This window comes from Mytilus edulis, chromosome 2 (genome assembly GCF_963676685.1).
Source record: "Mytilus edulis chromosome 2, xbMytEdul2.2, whole genome shotgun sequence".
Classification (NCBI taxonomy): domain Eukaryota; kingdom Metazoa; phylum Mollusca; class Bivalvia; order Mytilida; family Mytilidae; genus Mytilus; species Mytilus edulis.
This window is the reverse complement of record NC_092345.1, coordinates 71760752-71777895: the sequence shown is the minus strand read 5'-3', so window position 1 is coordinate 71777895 and position 17144 is coordinate 71760752. Positions and strand designations below refer to the sequence as shown.

Here is a 17144-nt window from a genome sequence, read left to right as displayed (position 1 = left end):
TATCGTCTTCCTGTATTCTGCTTCTATTGTGAGATATAGTTATATGTCATTGTAGTCTAATATCTTTAGATACCAAAGTCTAAGCTGTGATTTGACCGTTTGTGTCCTATTCCAGATTGTTAACGTTTTACTCAGTGTGGATTTACATGACGGGATATAAATGCATATCAGGAGACCATATCTGGTTTTTATGCGATTCCCTCCGTTTTTATACGCCCGTCAAAATTTGGACGGGACGTATTATGGTATGCGAATGTCCGGTGTCCGTCCATCTGTCTGTCCGTCTGTCCGTCTGTCCGTCTGTCCGTCTGTCTGTCCGGCGTAAACATGTCGCACCATAACTTGAGAACGACTTATCTAAATTGCATGAAACTTAATATAGTTGTTTTTTATGATGGTCAAATGATCTGTATACTTTTTGGTGAAAATAAGATTTAAACTTTTTGAGTTACGGCACTTTGTAACTAAAACAGGGGTGTGTTTTTTTCACATGTCGCACCGTATATTAAAAACGATTCTTGATTATTGCTTAAAACTTTACACACTTCTTAGTTATATTAATCTTAATATCTGTATACTTTTTGGTGATGATTCAAAATTTCATTTTTAAGTTATTGAGTATTTTGTAAAAAAGGGGGAGGGTTTTTTTACATGTCGCGCCGTATCTCAAAAATGATTTATGATTATTGCTTAAAACTTTACACACTTCTTTGTTATATTAATCTAAAGATCTGTATACTTTTTGGTGATGATTCAAAAATTTTATTTTTGAGTTATTGAGTATTTTGTAAAAAAGGAGGAGGGGGTTTTTTACATGTTGTGCCGTATCTCAAAAACGATTTATGATTATTGCTTAAAACTTTACACACTTTTTTGTCATATTAATCTAAAGATCTGTATACTTTTTGGTGATGACTCAAAATTTTATTTTTGAGTTATTGAGTATTTTGTAAAAAAGGGGAGGGTTTTTTTTTACATGTCGCGCCGTATCGTAAAAATTTTTTATGATTATTGCTTGAAACTGTACACACTTCTTTGTTATATTAATCTAAAGATCTGTATACTTTTTGGTTTGATTCAAAATTTTATTTTAGCGATGTTTGTAAAAAAAAAAACAGGATGTGGCGGGGGGGGGGGGGGGGGGGGGGGGGGGTTCACATGTCCCGCCGTGTCTCAAAAGCAATAAATGGTAATTGCTTAAAACTTTCTCAGAAACTATTTATGATTATTGCATAAAACTTCCACACAAGACGTCGGGCGCAGCTGTTTATTTTTAATTTTGTTTGTCTTCTAAATCGAATTATAATATTTGAACATTAGTAAACTACTCAAATTGGATATTTACTTCACTGTTTGAAATTCACGCCCGAGGTACAAAAATATATGCTGATTTCTATTAAAAAAAGTTAAAAAAAAAATCAATGATAATGACCAATTTCGTAAAATATCATAAAAACTAACTTTATGTCTAATGTGATCAGCATAATAGATATATTATTATCAAAGCTGAGGAAACCAAATACATGTATAACACCCACCTTATGACTAATATATGAGTGCATGTCAGGACACACTTTGCTCGGTATTTGGAGGCGAATTATTAACAAGGAGAAAGATTCCAATCAAAATATCATTTATTTAAAACGAAGACAACAGGGGAGATAATCTTGTTAAGGGTAACATTTAAATGCCCCTGATTTAACTCCCCCGATAAAAAGCCAGTTCACAAAAAAGGTGGCGTACAAAAAAGGCCACTTACAAAATGTTACGTATCATAAAAAGACTCCCTACAAAAAGTATCTATATATAAAATTGAGAATGGAAATGGGGAATGTGCCAAAGAGACAACAACCCGACCATTGGAAAAAACAACAGCAGAAGGTCACCAACAGGTCTTCAATGTAGCGAGAAATTCATACACCCAGAGGCGTCCTTCAGCTGGCCCCTAAACAAATATATACTAGTTCAGTGATAATGAACGCCATACTAATTTCCAAATTGTACACAAGAAACTAAAATTAAAATAATACAAGACTAACAAAGGCCAGAGGCTCCTGACTTGGGACAGGCGCAAAAATGCGGCGGGGTTAAACATGTTTGTGAGATCTCAACCCTCCCCCTATACCTCTAGCCAATGTAGAAAAGTAAACGCATAACAATACGCACATTAAAATTCAGTTCAAGAGAAGTCCGAGTCTGATGTCAGAAGGTGTAACCAAAGAAAATAAACAAAATGACAATAATACATAAATAACAACAGACTACTAGCAGTTAACTGACATGCCAGCTCCAGACTTCAATTAAACTGACTGAAATATTATGATTTCATCATATGAACATCAGGCACAATCCTTCCCGTTAGGGGTTTAGTATCATACCATCATAACATATATGAGAAGAACATAACCCGTGTCATGCCAACAACTGGTTTTTGAATAAATGTATTTAGTTCCGATGCAAAGACCCTATAAGTGAATCAATACTGACGCCAAAATATGCAATCTCTAATGACCTGACAACAGTATCGTAACTATATCCCTTCTTAATAAGTCTATTCAAAGGTTTTGTTAGTTTTTGAGGTGAATACTGACACCTTTGTGATTTATAAAGAATATTTCCATAAAAAATTGGATGTGAAATACCTGAACGTATATATATACAAAATTGACTTTGTTCATCATTTATGAAAGTGAAATAGGGAAATTATAATTTGCTTTTAGCTGCCAATTTGTTTCAACTTGTCAATATATGCCAAGAAACATTGCAGCTAAAATATTCATTTTCAAGTGAATAATACGACCTCATTGAATGCGTATTGATGTGACCTTCAATCTAATTCCTTAGTTAGGCATCGTTTAGTCATATGTATTCAGCTATAAAATTTAAATTAATGTCAACATTGAATTAGAAACAAGGATCAACCATTTGGGTGACTGATTTGATTCACAAATCATTCTTGCTCGTGGTCACTCTCTATTTATACTATATTTATATGCCAATGACACACTCTCCATCCAAGTTGCAATTTGTGAAAACTTAACAATTATAGGTCAACGTACGGCCTTTAAAATGAAGCCTTGGTTCACACCGAACTGCAAGAATTCACTGAAATTGATGGACTGCTTCTTCAAAACATCTAAACGATTGCCATCCCTAAATTAGTACAATAACATAGTAGGAAAGAACTTTAAATTGTATTCTTCAAGCTTTTTAAACTCTTAAATTAAATTAAATTACATATATTTTCGAAACATGTGTATGATAAGGGTTTAAATATAGATTATAACAAAAGATTAATCTACATATAATAATAAAATGAATTTAAATTTACTGAATTATTATTTTCATGACGTATATGTTATTGGTGCGTTCGCATCAACACAGAACTAAGCAAATTCTATTCGAGTATTAAACACGATTGTGTAGTTTATTGACTTGTCAACTGGCCCGATTTACTTATTATAAATCAAAGTGTATGCTAGTAAAGGTTGACACTTACATTTGTTATTTTGAATTAATCTTCATAAATGGAAACATTGCAATTTTTTTTTATTAAAGAAGGTGATTTGAATAAAAGGGTTTGGTCCAAGGTCTTCGTCATTCAAACTAGGAGATTAGACGTAACGCCATATTAATTTTGAACTAACTCATCTTACCTACCATTCATGTAATTGAATTTATGTCAAGGTACGTCATATAAAAATGGGTTGAATCGTAAAAAAAATTCAGTGCAAAATTTAAGTCCGTTGCAGGAATAATTGATACGAAAAAAAAACGGAAAAAAATATTTGCCAATAAAGTTAGACATGAATATTCTACGTTCAGTATTGACGTTATTTCTGATGTGTATATGTTTCGAGATCACACTCACCCGACACGTTAGAGGTATGTATGTAAATGGGAACCTATGACTTTACTTTTTTGTGATTTATTGAAAATGTAGCTTTATGTTTCTGTTTTTATTCTATTTTTTTCTTATTCCTACAATATGTTTATGATTTCATTTTATTTGTAAATGCACGATTGAAATACATAAGTAATTAAACGGTCGATTATATCGTAGATTATTTATAACCTCTGCAGATTGTGAAATGTTTTCTTAATACCATAAGTGTTTTAATATATAACAAAGTATCACATGTCATGGTAACTACTTTTGTGTTATTTTTTATACTATTTATATATTGAAATAAATAAAAATTGGGACCTATACATAATAAATAAGAAATGTATTCAAGATCAAATTGTATTGAACAATTAGCATACTTTAAGATATCGAAACATGCACATCTACCTAGATCTATAGTATGGTTAGATTTTTTCCAGTAATGAACCAATGAAGCAGTGCACGACTTAATTAACCCAGAAATATGTCCCCAATTACCTAGCTAAAAATTACATATCTACTGATCCCATATGAAATATACATAACGTCAATAGTCCCACAGTGAAACCTAAGTGAATGTGTTTACTTCCACATACCTGTCTATGCATGTTCAGTAAATCTATGTTGTCATCTTAACATGTAAGTAGGCAAAACTAACCTAATCTTAATATCTAGAAAGTATATGAATAGTACAAAAGCAGCTACCATTTCTTTTATATTTCCTATTCTTGATTCAAGGGAATGTGAAAATAGAAAAAATTATATGTGAAATCAATGAATAAACTGTTCCCAATTAGGGTTTGCTACGTTGATTATCTCAAAATTTAATAAATCACTGTATTAAATTCAACAAATGCCAGCCATGATACTTGTGAGAAAATACACATAGAATAAAACTTAATTTATTATCCCCTTTTGCAATCATCCTTAAAAGTAGACTATCAGTAGATCATTTGTAATATACTTCTACTTATGACTATGTGCAAAATTGGATAGTCAGTAAAAAGGTATATTTGATAAATTGCAGTGTAAGTCTTTCATTAAATTTTGTTTAAAAAAAATCCCTTTTATCTGATCCTTGTGTATATTTAATTTTATTCAGTTTCAAGTGGTAATTTTAGTGGTAAATTTAGTGACATCTGCTCACAAATGAAATTTTCTCCATTTTTGTTTACAGTTTTAATTATTTGCCATTATTGAGATTCGAAAGCCTCATTTACAGTTAACAGTTGGAGACTGGTATCTAACACATCGTCAAAAATTTCGGTCATTACTTGGTTGAAACTATAATGGCTGATAAATAAGAATTGACATCGATGTATTATTTCTTGTAAACACTTCATTCTTATATCAGGGAATAGTTCTTCCTTAGTTATATCTCATTCATTTTAGTTTCACCTTTGTCACTAGGATATCAAAAGATGTGTTTCAGCCTATAATTTACAATTACTAACACAATTATATATTTGTTATTCTTGTAATTGTTATAAAATACATCAAATACCTTAATAACAAAGCTAATTTTTGTGGCGTTAATACATTCATATGAAAAGTAAAATCACAAAAATACTGAACTCCGAGAAAAATTCTAAACGGAAAGTGCCTAATCAAACGGCAACATCAAATAGTAAAACAAATCAAACGAATGGACAACAACTGTGACGCACAGTTCGTAATTCTATTAAGCTGTTTTTGTTTACTGTCCTAAATCTATTTAGGTATTCGTTGTTATTCTGTGGTTAACATGTCGAAATGTTCTATTATATTATTTATTGAAATATTTCCCTGTCCTAAGTGGCCTTGCTTTAATTCATACTGTATTACTGTATTTCTGTCATTTGAGCGGTATATTTAAGATTGCCATAAAGGGCGAAATTTGGCTATCCACAAAACCAGGTTCAACCCTCCATTTTTTTCTTAAATTTTCCATGTCTGGAATATGGCAGTTCTTATTTAGGTATGTTGCATTGTCGTTTGTAATTTGTTGCACTTCAGTGTGTCAGTTGTTTCGTTGTTTTCCTCTTATAGTGGATGTGTTTCCCTTGGTTTTAGTATGCAACCCGGATTTCTTTTTCTCTCAATCGATTTATGACTTTTGAACAGCGATTAACTACTGTTACCTTTATAGAATACACATTATGAAGTTCTTTTTTTCTTCTTTTTTAATTCTCAGTAAAACAAAATTAGCTCCATCAACCGAAGCTGCACAATTAAAAAAATCTACGGAAGAAACAGTAAATATTTTTTCTACTGCAGAATCACTATAAAACAATGTACAACCTTATCATATTCTATATAGGTGTATTTTTGTTCTATCACTATGTTGGGTTGTTTCTATACCGTTATCAAAACTATACTATTTGGTTTTATTTAGGAAGAGACAAGACAAATGAACAAATTGATCTCCTTCGTAACCTGTTATTGGAAGATGAAATCAAAGAATGTAACGAAGGGTTCTCTTACAATGTACTGACAGAAGAATGTGAAAATGATGATGATAAATCCAATCTTTCTGGAAGTAAGTATATCAACGGATGAACATGTATGTTGTACTGTTATACCACTGTCCAAGGTTAGGGGAGGGTTGGGATCCCTCTAATATGTTTAACCCCGCCACATTATTTATGTATGTGCCTGTCCTAAGTCAGGAGCCTGTAATTCAGTGGTTGTCGTTTGTTTATGTGTTACATATTTGTTTTTCGTTCATTTTTTTTTTATATAAATAAGGCCGTTATTTTTCTCGTTTGAATTGTTTTACATTTTCTTATCGGGGCCTTTTATAGCTGACTATGCGGTAAGGGCTTTACTCATTGTTGAAGGCCGTACGGTGACCTATATTTGTTAATGTCTGTGTCTTTTTGGTCTCTTGTGGACAGTTGTCTCATTGGCAATTATATCACATCTTCTTTTTTATATGTAGACATATTCTAATATTTAAAACTGAATCTAACACTTTTGTCAATGTCAGAAGTTTTATTCTGAAAAAAGACACTTTATTTCTGGAAAAAGTGCTTTTATTTCTTGATGATTTCAGTTTACGATTTTCGTTTTGGGTGTTTCTAAAAAAAGATTAACATACTAATTCATTTCATTAACCAACATAGTAAACAAAAAATAATATTGTTTTACAAACACTTTGAAACAATAATTTATCAACAGAACAATTTTACGATTTCACAAGTGTTGGGTATGTGCTTCTTTTACATCTTCGGCTGAAATGTACTATAAACCTGATGTTCAGTGGATGTCGTCGATTGGTAGAGTTCATAAATATTTCTCGCTTCTGTTTTTTGTAATAAAGATAATAACATGGGTTTTCCTGTTTGAATGGATTTACGCTTGTCATTGTTGGGACATGTGGAGCAGGATCTGCTTACCCTTCCGGAGCACATGAGATCACCCCTAGTTTTTGATGGGGTTTGTGTTGTTTATTCTTTAGTTTTCTATGTTGTGTCATGTGTACTAATGTTTGTCTGTTTGTCCTTTTCATTTTTAGCCATGGCGTTGTCAGTTTATTTTCGATTTTGTGAGTTTGACTCTCCCTCTGGTATCTTTCGTCCCTCTTTGGGACCCTTTATAGCTTGCTGTTCGTTTTGATCGAGCGCCGTACTTTGACCTAATATGGTGTACTTTTACAAATTGTAACATGGATAGAAGGTTGTCTCATTGGCACTGCTACTAGTTCTTCTAATATCTGTTCACTGAATTATATTAAATTATTCCTTGTGTGTATTTAATTTAAGGCTGTTATTAGTGGTTGCATTTCTTATTGCTGTTCATAAATAGCATAATAGGAGAAACTAACTCTTGAATTTTGTATTTGTTTTTAATATGTTACCCATATCGAACACTATACGTTATAATCAGATAACTGTAAATGTATGTCATACTCATCTACACCTGTTTTTAGATTGAAAAAAAAGAAAACGAGGACAAGCATTTCCTCTCATACAATAGGTCTACACAACATTTTACCAGGTGATGTTTGCAGATTTCTCTAATATGTTTCTTGTTTGATTGAAAAAAGCTAGAAGGACTGGTTATGAAGAGTTTTGTTTTTGTCATTTTACAACCCTCGCTTTGTAATTGTCAGCATCTCGGTAATAGCTGTTAGATAACAAACTTGGTCTTTCCATAACAAGCAGTCACTAAGTTCACACAGTTGTACCATCGAACAATCATTTCATATGTTTCAAATAAGAGTATCTTTTCAAATTCGTAAATACCACGAGTTCCAATCAAGATATGGTTTGTTTAAATATAATTCCAAACGGTTATAAGGTGTCTTCTGATAATGTATTCCAAATATGTTCATGATTTAAATTTATTCCATGCAAACTAGATGTACTAATCAAGGCGTTTAGTTATTGCAAACATTAAACAAACTAGGTGGTTATGTGAGTTCACCAATACCAGTGTATACTTTAGAAAATAATTGCAATATAGTGAATATTTCAATAAATTTGATAACAAAGGCAATGCATTTGTGTTAGTTCGTTTGAAAAGGTAGTGCGATTCATCCAGGTTAGCCTGAAGCTAAAACAAGTTTAAATATTTTCCAAATCGACACACCTCTTGGTGTAGATCAATTATATCAAATTCGTAAAGATCTGATGAGTAAAGCTTGTATTTAACAGATTTTATAGTGTGTTGTTGCCTTGTGCTGACACCCACTTGTCGTATGTACCTGTTTCAAGTCAGGAGTATGTCATTTATTGGTGGTCGTACGTTCCTATATTTCATAATCTTTTTGCATTCATTGTTGTGTTCATATATCTGGCTGTTCTTTTACTCGTATGAATTGTTTAACTTTAGTCATTCTAGTCATTCTACGCCCTTTTATAGCTTACTATGTGGTATGGGTATTTCTCGTTGTTAAAGGCGGTTTAGTAACTTTTGGTCGTCATCGTCTACTTCTTTTGGTCTTTGTTGGCGAGTTAGAGTTTTCTTGGTTTTATATCACTATTCTTTTCCCTGTTAGATGATATTCCCAAAAGGCCATATCAGTTTAATTTTGAGGATTATGATAAACCTATAATATAGGTTAATAATAGACCCATTTCTGTCTTAATATTCTTAATACATACCAAAGCACATACAGGAAAATGGGATGCTGTTTGTCTGAGATCAATTGTATGTCTGGACATTGGATAAAAAAGCATCAATGAAAACGATTATTCGTTGTAACATCGGAATAAAACGTTAGTAAACATCAAGGAATTTTATATTTGATCAGAATATTTTTTAATCCATGATACAGAATACACTTTATTTTGTTCAGTAAAAAAATATATTCATTAATGAAAGCTACGACATTGATAAAAAACGCTAACATTCAAAACATTTCAGCTTCTAATTAGTAGAATGCATTTGCATAAAACCTTGTGCAATCTATCTTTGATTACCAGTGTGTGTTTTATTTTCTATCTATATTTTTGCTCATCTATATTGCGTTATAAAAGTAAATAAAATGGTTTTATTCAGAACCAGCAAAATCAATTGACCCTGTGAATGTCCTCCGTAAACTTTTGTTGGGAGATAGTGGGCAATACCAGTGCAACGAAGTAGGTTTTTCTTACAATAGATTGACAAGAAAATGTGAAAATGATGACGAAAGACTCAATTTGGAAAGTAAGTATATCAGGTTGAACATATATTGATAATCTTATAATTAACGCTGTATCTACCACATTTTGTCATAGGTTTCATCTTAAATTTGTGTTATATCCTTTTTACCACTTACATTATTTCTATATAGTACATTCGTTTTCTTTTATTATAGGTGAGATTCAAACTCAAAATTGAAATCTCAAAAATGCTGAATTCCGAGGAAATTCAAAACGGAAAGTCCCTAATCGAATGTCATAATAAAAAGCTGTAACAAATCAAACGAATGGATAACAACTGTCATTTTACTGACTTGGTACAGGCATTTTCTTATATAGACAAAGGTGGATTTAACCTGGTTAAAATTAGTTAATTTTATTAACCGGCAAAGTAACCAATATATAAAGATGGTTGCGTTTTTGTTTAACATGGACAAGGAATAGTTTATTCTACACACATCATATAAGATAGGTTAAGGTCAATATAGAGAACACAAAAACAAAAACAAAGAACAATAGACACGTTTTGATACATGTCTCATATGACAAGATCTCAGTCAAATTGCAAAACACTAACACAGTCTCTAAAAGATACTAAATCAATATCAAACGGTTTAAAAGACAGTTTTACAATATATTTGCACTTTAAATTAAACAATTTCAGTTTGTGAGATGATGTGTTACCTATTTATATGTAAGCTTTTTCTGATGAATAAACACAAGAGTTTAAGGTGTCTACAAGTTGATTTATATTTACGATTGCTGTCCTTGTACGGATGATAAAATTTAGTGAAGATTTTGACTAGTTTGTGCTATCAAAAACCTGGTATAATAATTTTTCAGTAATATATATAGAAAAGAAGATGTGATATGATTGCCAATGAGACAACTCTCAACAAGAGACCAAATGACATAAAAGCCCATACCGCATAGTAAGCTTGTTTTAATGATGGTACATAAAAAAAAACCAGGAAATTAACGCGTCAAATATATTAAGTCATATTTTAGTTTTGTTTCACGAAAATTTGATGAAGCATGTACGAAGGATTACATATCCATTGTTGCCTACTTTTCTTGTCCAAATTTGTGCATCGATTTCGGTCATTTGTTTCAAACAAAATTAGTTTTGTGAATAATAATTTGTGACATATACCAATGATAATAAACTTAACGATTACCAAACACTTGTGATGAATATCATACGGATTCCGAATTTAATTGAATATGTTTTGTCTTCTTAGTTAAGACTGTTGCTTCATACTTTTGTAGAAAATGGATGTTGTAGTAGTGGCCAAGGTGGTTAAAGCAGAAGGGAGAGATAATTATTGTTATAAATAAACATAAAGATGCATCGTCATTTATTTATTACTTTTTTATTAAATGATTTTATATACACACATATATACTCAGATTTATTCGATAAAAAAATCCCAATATACTGATTTATTGAAGCCCGTATGATGACCTATATATTCTCAAATCCACACTATTAGGATCTCGGTGAACAGATGTCTGATTGCCACATCTCCTTGTATTATGTAAAGGTCAGATGAATTCAGAAAAAAATCTTTCTAAATATCAAACGTGGTTTATTTATTGCTAACATACTCATTTTGTAATGCAACAGGCCTAATCACGAAAACGTAGTGTCATTGGCCATGGCATGAGGAAAACAGAAAGCTCATGCTGGTACTATTGGCTTGCCAAAGAAACAAGGGTCGAAAGTAGGTACGAAAGATGAGCGTTTCGCTTACAGAAGACTGACCAATGGTGCTTGACTCAAAATAGAAAGATGATCAATCAAATGAGTGCTTTTAAAGTCAAATACTTCACAACTTTGTTTTAAAAAATAATTCATAAAGGGTAATTTTGCCAAGGATAGATAAACCTAAATATTTCCAACTATTCAATAAGCTTATAACGACAAATGAACCCAACTGAACCCAGAGTGCTGACTTCTAGGTTGGTGATATCCACCGGACGAAATATCAATCAACACCGGCATCAACCCTGTGTTATCAAAAACTCTCCAAAGTCAACAGACTAATAAAGTTCGTAGACGCGCGTCAGTGGCGCACTAATCAAAACAGTTGGAAAGCTAAATCAACTACCAAGTAAAAGCGCATTAAATGTTACGTATTTGTATACCAGATAAGGATTATCTAACACGTTTTCCTTTTAACACGAAGTTTTATATAATGATAAGGCATCGTAAGGATAATTATATATCTGTCTCTTCTTCGTAGATTAAGGCAACAGTAGTAAAAAGTAAAAACACAAAAATACTGAACTCCGAGGAAAATTCAAAAAGCAAAGTAGTAAACCGCTATTCAATAGTCATAAATCGATTAAGAAAAACAAACAAAAAATAGAAAATCGAACTGTTACATAAACAAACGCCAACATACATAGAAACAGACTACTGTGGATTCATTTATATTCGCTGGATACCAATTTTCGTGGCATTCGTGGGTTAAGGTGAACCACGACATCAAAAGTTCAAACAAACAGCATGTTTTCTGTAGGCTTGTATGTCAAAACCACGAAATTGAATATCCACGATTATGTAAGTTCTCCTTAAAACAACCACGAAAATAAATGAATTCACAGTATGCCATATTCCTGACTAGGTACAGGAAATTTTAAGGAAAAACAGGAGGTTAAACCTAGTTTATGGCTAGCCAAAACTTCAACTTGTATGGCTTTGTAAAAAATCCCGCTAACATGACAACAATACGTGACAGGAATACAGTACAAATAAACACAAGAGCACTCGGGACAGCGAAATACATACATATACCAGAGGGATATTCAAACTCATAGACGAAAAACAAACTGACACCGCCATTGCTAAAAAAAGAGAAAGAAAAACAAATAAATAATATTACACAAGACACACCATAGAAAACTAAAGACTTAGCAACACCAACCCCACAAACAACTGTGTGTGTGTGTGTGTGTGTGTGTGTGTGTGTGTGTGTGTGTGTGTGTGTGTGTGTGTGGGGGGGTGATGTTAGGTGCTTAGGAAGGGTAAAACGATCCTGCTCCACATGGTGCACCCGTCATGTTGCTCATATAATTACAAACCCGATTAATAGTCTAGTTCAGTAGGTTATGTTCGTGAAAATTGAACGGACTTGTAGTTACGACATAAGGAATATATCCGATATCAGCTGTTAAACAGATCTTCCGTAGCGGTCAGCCAACTCGTGATGGCGTCCGTAAATAGTAATCAAAGGTACCAGGATTATAATTTAATATGCCCGCCAAACGCGCTTTCCGCCTACATACGACTCATCAGTGACGCTAAGATCAAAACAGTTATAAAGCCAAACAATTACAAAGTTAAAGAACATTAAAGACCCTAAATTCCAAAAAAAGTTGTGCCAAATGCGGCTCAGGTAATCTATTCCCGGGATAAGAAAATCCTTAGTTTTTCGATAAAATTCAAAGTTTTATAACAGGAACTTAATAAAAATGACCATATAATTGATATTCATGTCAACACCGAAGTGCTGACTACTGGGGTGGTGATACCCTCGGGGACGAAAGGTACATTAGCAGTGGAATCGACCTAGTGGTGTAAATAGTTATCAAAGGTACCAAGATTATAATTTAATACGCAAGTTGCGCGTTTTGTCTACATAAGAATAATTCAAGGCCGGTATATCGTATCAATTGGTCGAAATATATCCATATGCAGTTGCTGCTTGAATGTAGCTACGTATATACATATAAAAGTAAAGTTCGCAATTAGGAATTTGTTGAAGAACACGTCCTGCAAACGTTACAAATATGTTGTCAATCAAGAAATCAATCATCTTGAGTATGTCAGTTTCAGAGAATTTTTGTTTGAATCAGAGTGAATCTTTGCAAAGAAGGATTTACCCCTACCTAAGACAAGATATACGTTATATGCGTTGGCCATTTTTTTTTATGCAAAAAAGCAATACCATCTCTTCCAATTTGTCTTTAAATTTGGAATGGGGAATGGGGAATACTTGTGTAGAAAAATCAAATGGTTTAATACTATTGCAAGATGAAAGAGTTTAAGATTGTATGTACTCTAAAAGATATTTGGATTTTTCACAATAACTTTTAACCCCAGCTTTAATTGCTGATAAAATTGATGTTAATTTCGAAAGAGATTTATATTTCTTGTTTCAATTATTTCTTAAATAACAAATAGAAAAACAATTTGTTTCATTCTTATAATTCTCAATTCAAACATTTTTTCTCACTGGCTACTAATTACCGTCAAATAAACAGTTGACGTATCGGAATTATTGAATGAATCGCCATGATGATTGCTGAAATCCTTAAATGTAAGAAAAAATAGAAATATGTATATATATATTTATATACAACTCGTCTAAACATCAACCCAACAATGTTAGATCTGTAAATTTGCTTTCGCAAATTTTTGGTTCTTCCCTCGCCGGGATTCGAACCCATGCTACTGTGATATCGTGACACCAAATCGCCTGCACTGCAGCCGTCCCGCTAGACCACACGACCACCTGGGCTCTCAAAAAAAGAGCTTTCGGTGGCCATATGTTACCTTTCCACGTCAGTTTTAATCTAGCGGCGTACTACAGTACATGATATATAAGGCATGAAGATGTTATTGTTACAGATCAGCTAAATTATCTATAGTAAAGGATCCTACAAATTAATGTAAGATACAGTCACAGAAAATAATTATATTCATAAGTACGTCTGAGTCAGTGACAACCCTACAACAGATGTATCCATCGGATCACCATCAATGATGGTGATACATGGCTGTGTACATAATGTATATACAACTCGTCTAATATACAACTCGTCTAAACATCGCCCCAGCAATGTTAGATCTGTAAATTTGCTTTCGCAAATTTTTTGTTCTTCCCTCGCCGGGATTCGAACCCATGCTACTGAGATATCGTGACACCAAATCGCCTGCACTGCAGCCGTCCCGCTAGACCACACGACCACCTGGGCTCTCAAAAAAAGAGCTTTCGGTGGCCATATGTTACCTTTCCACGTCAGTTTTAATCTAGCGGCGTACTACAGTACATGATATATAAGGCATGAAGATGTTATTGTTACAGATCAGCTAAATTATCTATAGTAAAGGATCCTACAAATTAATGTAAGATACAGTCACAGAAAATAATTATATTCATAAGTACGTCTGAGTCAGTGACAACCCTACAACAGATGTATCCATCGGATCACCATCAATGATGGTGATACATGGCTGTGTACATAATGTATATACAACTCGTCTAATATACAACTCGTCTAAACATCGCCCCAGCAATGTTAGATCTGTAAATTTGCTTTCGCAAATTTTTTGTTCTTCCCTCGCCGGGATTCGAACCCATGCTACTGAGATATCGTGACACCAAATCGCCTGCACTGCAGCCGTCCCGCTAGACCACACGACCACCTGGGCTTCACAAAAATAAAGCTTTCGGTGGCCGTGTGTTACCTTTCCTCGTCAGTTTTAATCTAGCGGCGTACTACAGTACATGATATATAAGGCATGGCGATGTTATTGTTACAGATCAGCTCAATTATCTATAGTAAAGGATTCTACAAATTAATGCAAGATACAGTCACAGAAAATAATTATATTTATAAGTACTTCTGAGTCAGTGACAACTCTACAACAGATTTGTCCATCGGATCACCAGCAATGATGGTGATACATGGCTGTGTACATTATGTATATACAACTCGTCTAAACATCAACCCAACAATGTTAGAACTGTATATATATATAAGAAGACAAAGACGAATTTGGAATTTTATAGTTGATATGGCAATTAAACATAAAAAAGTCTGATTTAAAAAGGCATATGATGCTGCTGGTGTTAGTATGTTTATAAAAATGTAGATATGTCTGATTCTTTACATGGCAAGATGAACATATGAATTACACGAATTAAGTTTGGCGGTTTGTACTGTTTCGGTTTTATAGTTTTATATAGTGGAATAATTTTGAACTTTGGCGTTTTAGAACATAGGTGCTCGCAGTTACTTCTATGTTCGTCACGTTAGTACATATATAAGTTATAACATGTATTTATGTGTTTTTGAATGACACAAGTCTGTTCATTTAATAAAAATAAATATGGTATCATAAGAACAAAGAAGTATCTGATCCTTTTTTGAATTAACCTTGTTCATAGCCAATATTTAGAATAGAAAATATTTAAATTAGATCGAGCAGGGCGAGAGAGAAATTCAGCTATGATGATTTTGATGATTTAGGAAAATATAAATATACGTGGCCGATAGATAATCGCATGAATAGGAATTAACAAACAGCTATCAATAAATCAATTGTAAGATTACAATTTGGATTTTATTTACTTTCAAAGTAAACTAAATATTTATGTAGATGGTACATTCCCATCGGGTATTATCATAGTTTCCCAATTTATGACAATAGGAACCACGTTCCTTAAGAACTTTAAAAGTATATTTTCCTTTTCAAGGATTCACAGTTCATACTTTGTTTAGTTTAAGTGACTGCAATATTAAAATTGCGTTGTATTCGATCAATGTATTAGGAACCATATATTTGTACATTCGTTCTACCTAAGGGTAGTATCCTGGTTGTTTCGAATAATTATAAATTTCACAAATAGAACATTTAAAGTAAATGAACATTTCATTGATTTGACAATACAAAAGTATGGACTACTGGGCTGATGATATCCTCAGAGGTTAAACGGTTATATTTAGACGAGTGACTCCTGCTATTTGACAATTCAAGATGCGAAAGATAACCGATCTCATAAGTACCATTTCGACAGGAATTGCATTTTTGCATTTGTCTTATTGAATTTGTTTGTTGAGGTTTCAGGTTTGAATCAAAGATTTAAATAAATTGTAATGGTAATATACATTTTAAAACATACTTGAATTAAAATAGAATTGAAAATTAACACAAGAGTTAATATTCGAAATACAATTGTTTTGTACTTATGTTTAGAAAAGGTTTTGAATGAAGTTAAAGTAAATATTATGGAAAGGGAATAATCGCCGTTATAAGAAGCTTAATCCTTATAGGATTAATAATGAATTTAGGACGTATTTAATGACTTATATATTATTTTGTCATTGACCAGGTGCAATACCTATTCATGTGAATATTGACATAAACTTATATCATTATAAAATATGTTGGATCCTGCTGACAAATTATAAATCAGAGTTCATTCAAGTAATTAATTGAAAAATATATATGTCAAAATTGAAATTTTGTTGACCAACGACAATGTAGTAACACAATATAAGATAAAATTCATATATAGAAACATTTTGATATTTTTAATTAAAAATGATGATTTCAATGAAAATGTTTGGTCCACTTGTTCATCAATCTAAACCAGAGATTAATTGTAACGCTTTTTAACTTTCAATTAATTCATCATACCAAAATTAAATGAAATTAATATTAAATAAAATATGTCGCATACATTATTACCAATACTTTAATTTCTCACGTATATTTCAAAGTCAAACTAATAATACGTTTTTAAAAAGAGCTAGTTTGGCTGGGAAAACACATGGAGATTACACGTGTAGTGTTAATAATATTTTTTGTCCTAATATTCTCTGATATGGCAATTTCCAAAAGCATTAAAGGTATGTAG

General features: G+C 32.4%; 1 protein-coding gene across 1 annotated transcript; it reads left to right on the top strand.

The window, feature by feature from the left end:
• The first annotated feature begins 3335 nt into the window (after positions 1 to 3335).
• Positions 3336 to 10849, top strand: LOC139510674 (uncharacterized). Its single transcript, XM_071297218.1, has 4 exons — positions 3336 to 3885; positions 6261 to 6404; positions 9371 to 9517; positions 10762 to 10849. Exons 1-4 carry the CDS (start codon positions 3807 to 3809, stop codon positions 10794 to 10796), a joined length of 405 nt encoding a protein of 134 aa, XP_071153319.1. The 5' UTR covers positions 3336 to 3806; the 3' UTR covers positions 10797 to 10849.
• Positions 10850 to 17144: the final 6295 nt, after the last annotated feature.

Bases quoted from the DNA above. Each gene is read 5' to 3' on its own strand.
- LOC139510674 (XM_071297218.1), top strand. From the start codon at position 3,807: ATGAATATTCTACGTTCAGTATTGACGTTATTTCTGATGTGTATATGT. The intron at 6,405-9,370 runs GTAAGTATATCA...GGTTTTATTCAG, and splicing joins TAAATCCAATCTTTCTGGAA to AACCAGCAAAATCAATTGAC. The intron at 9,518-10,761 runs GTAAGTATATCA...ATACTTTTGTAG, and splicing joins CGAAAGACTCAATTTGGAAA to AAAATGGATGTTGTAGTAGT.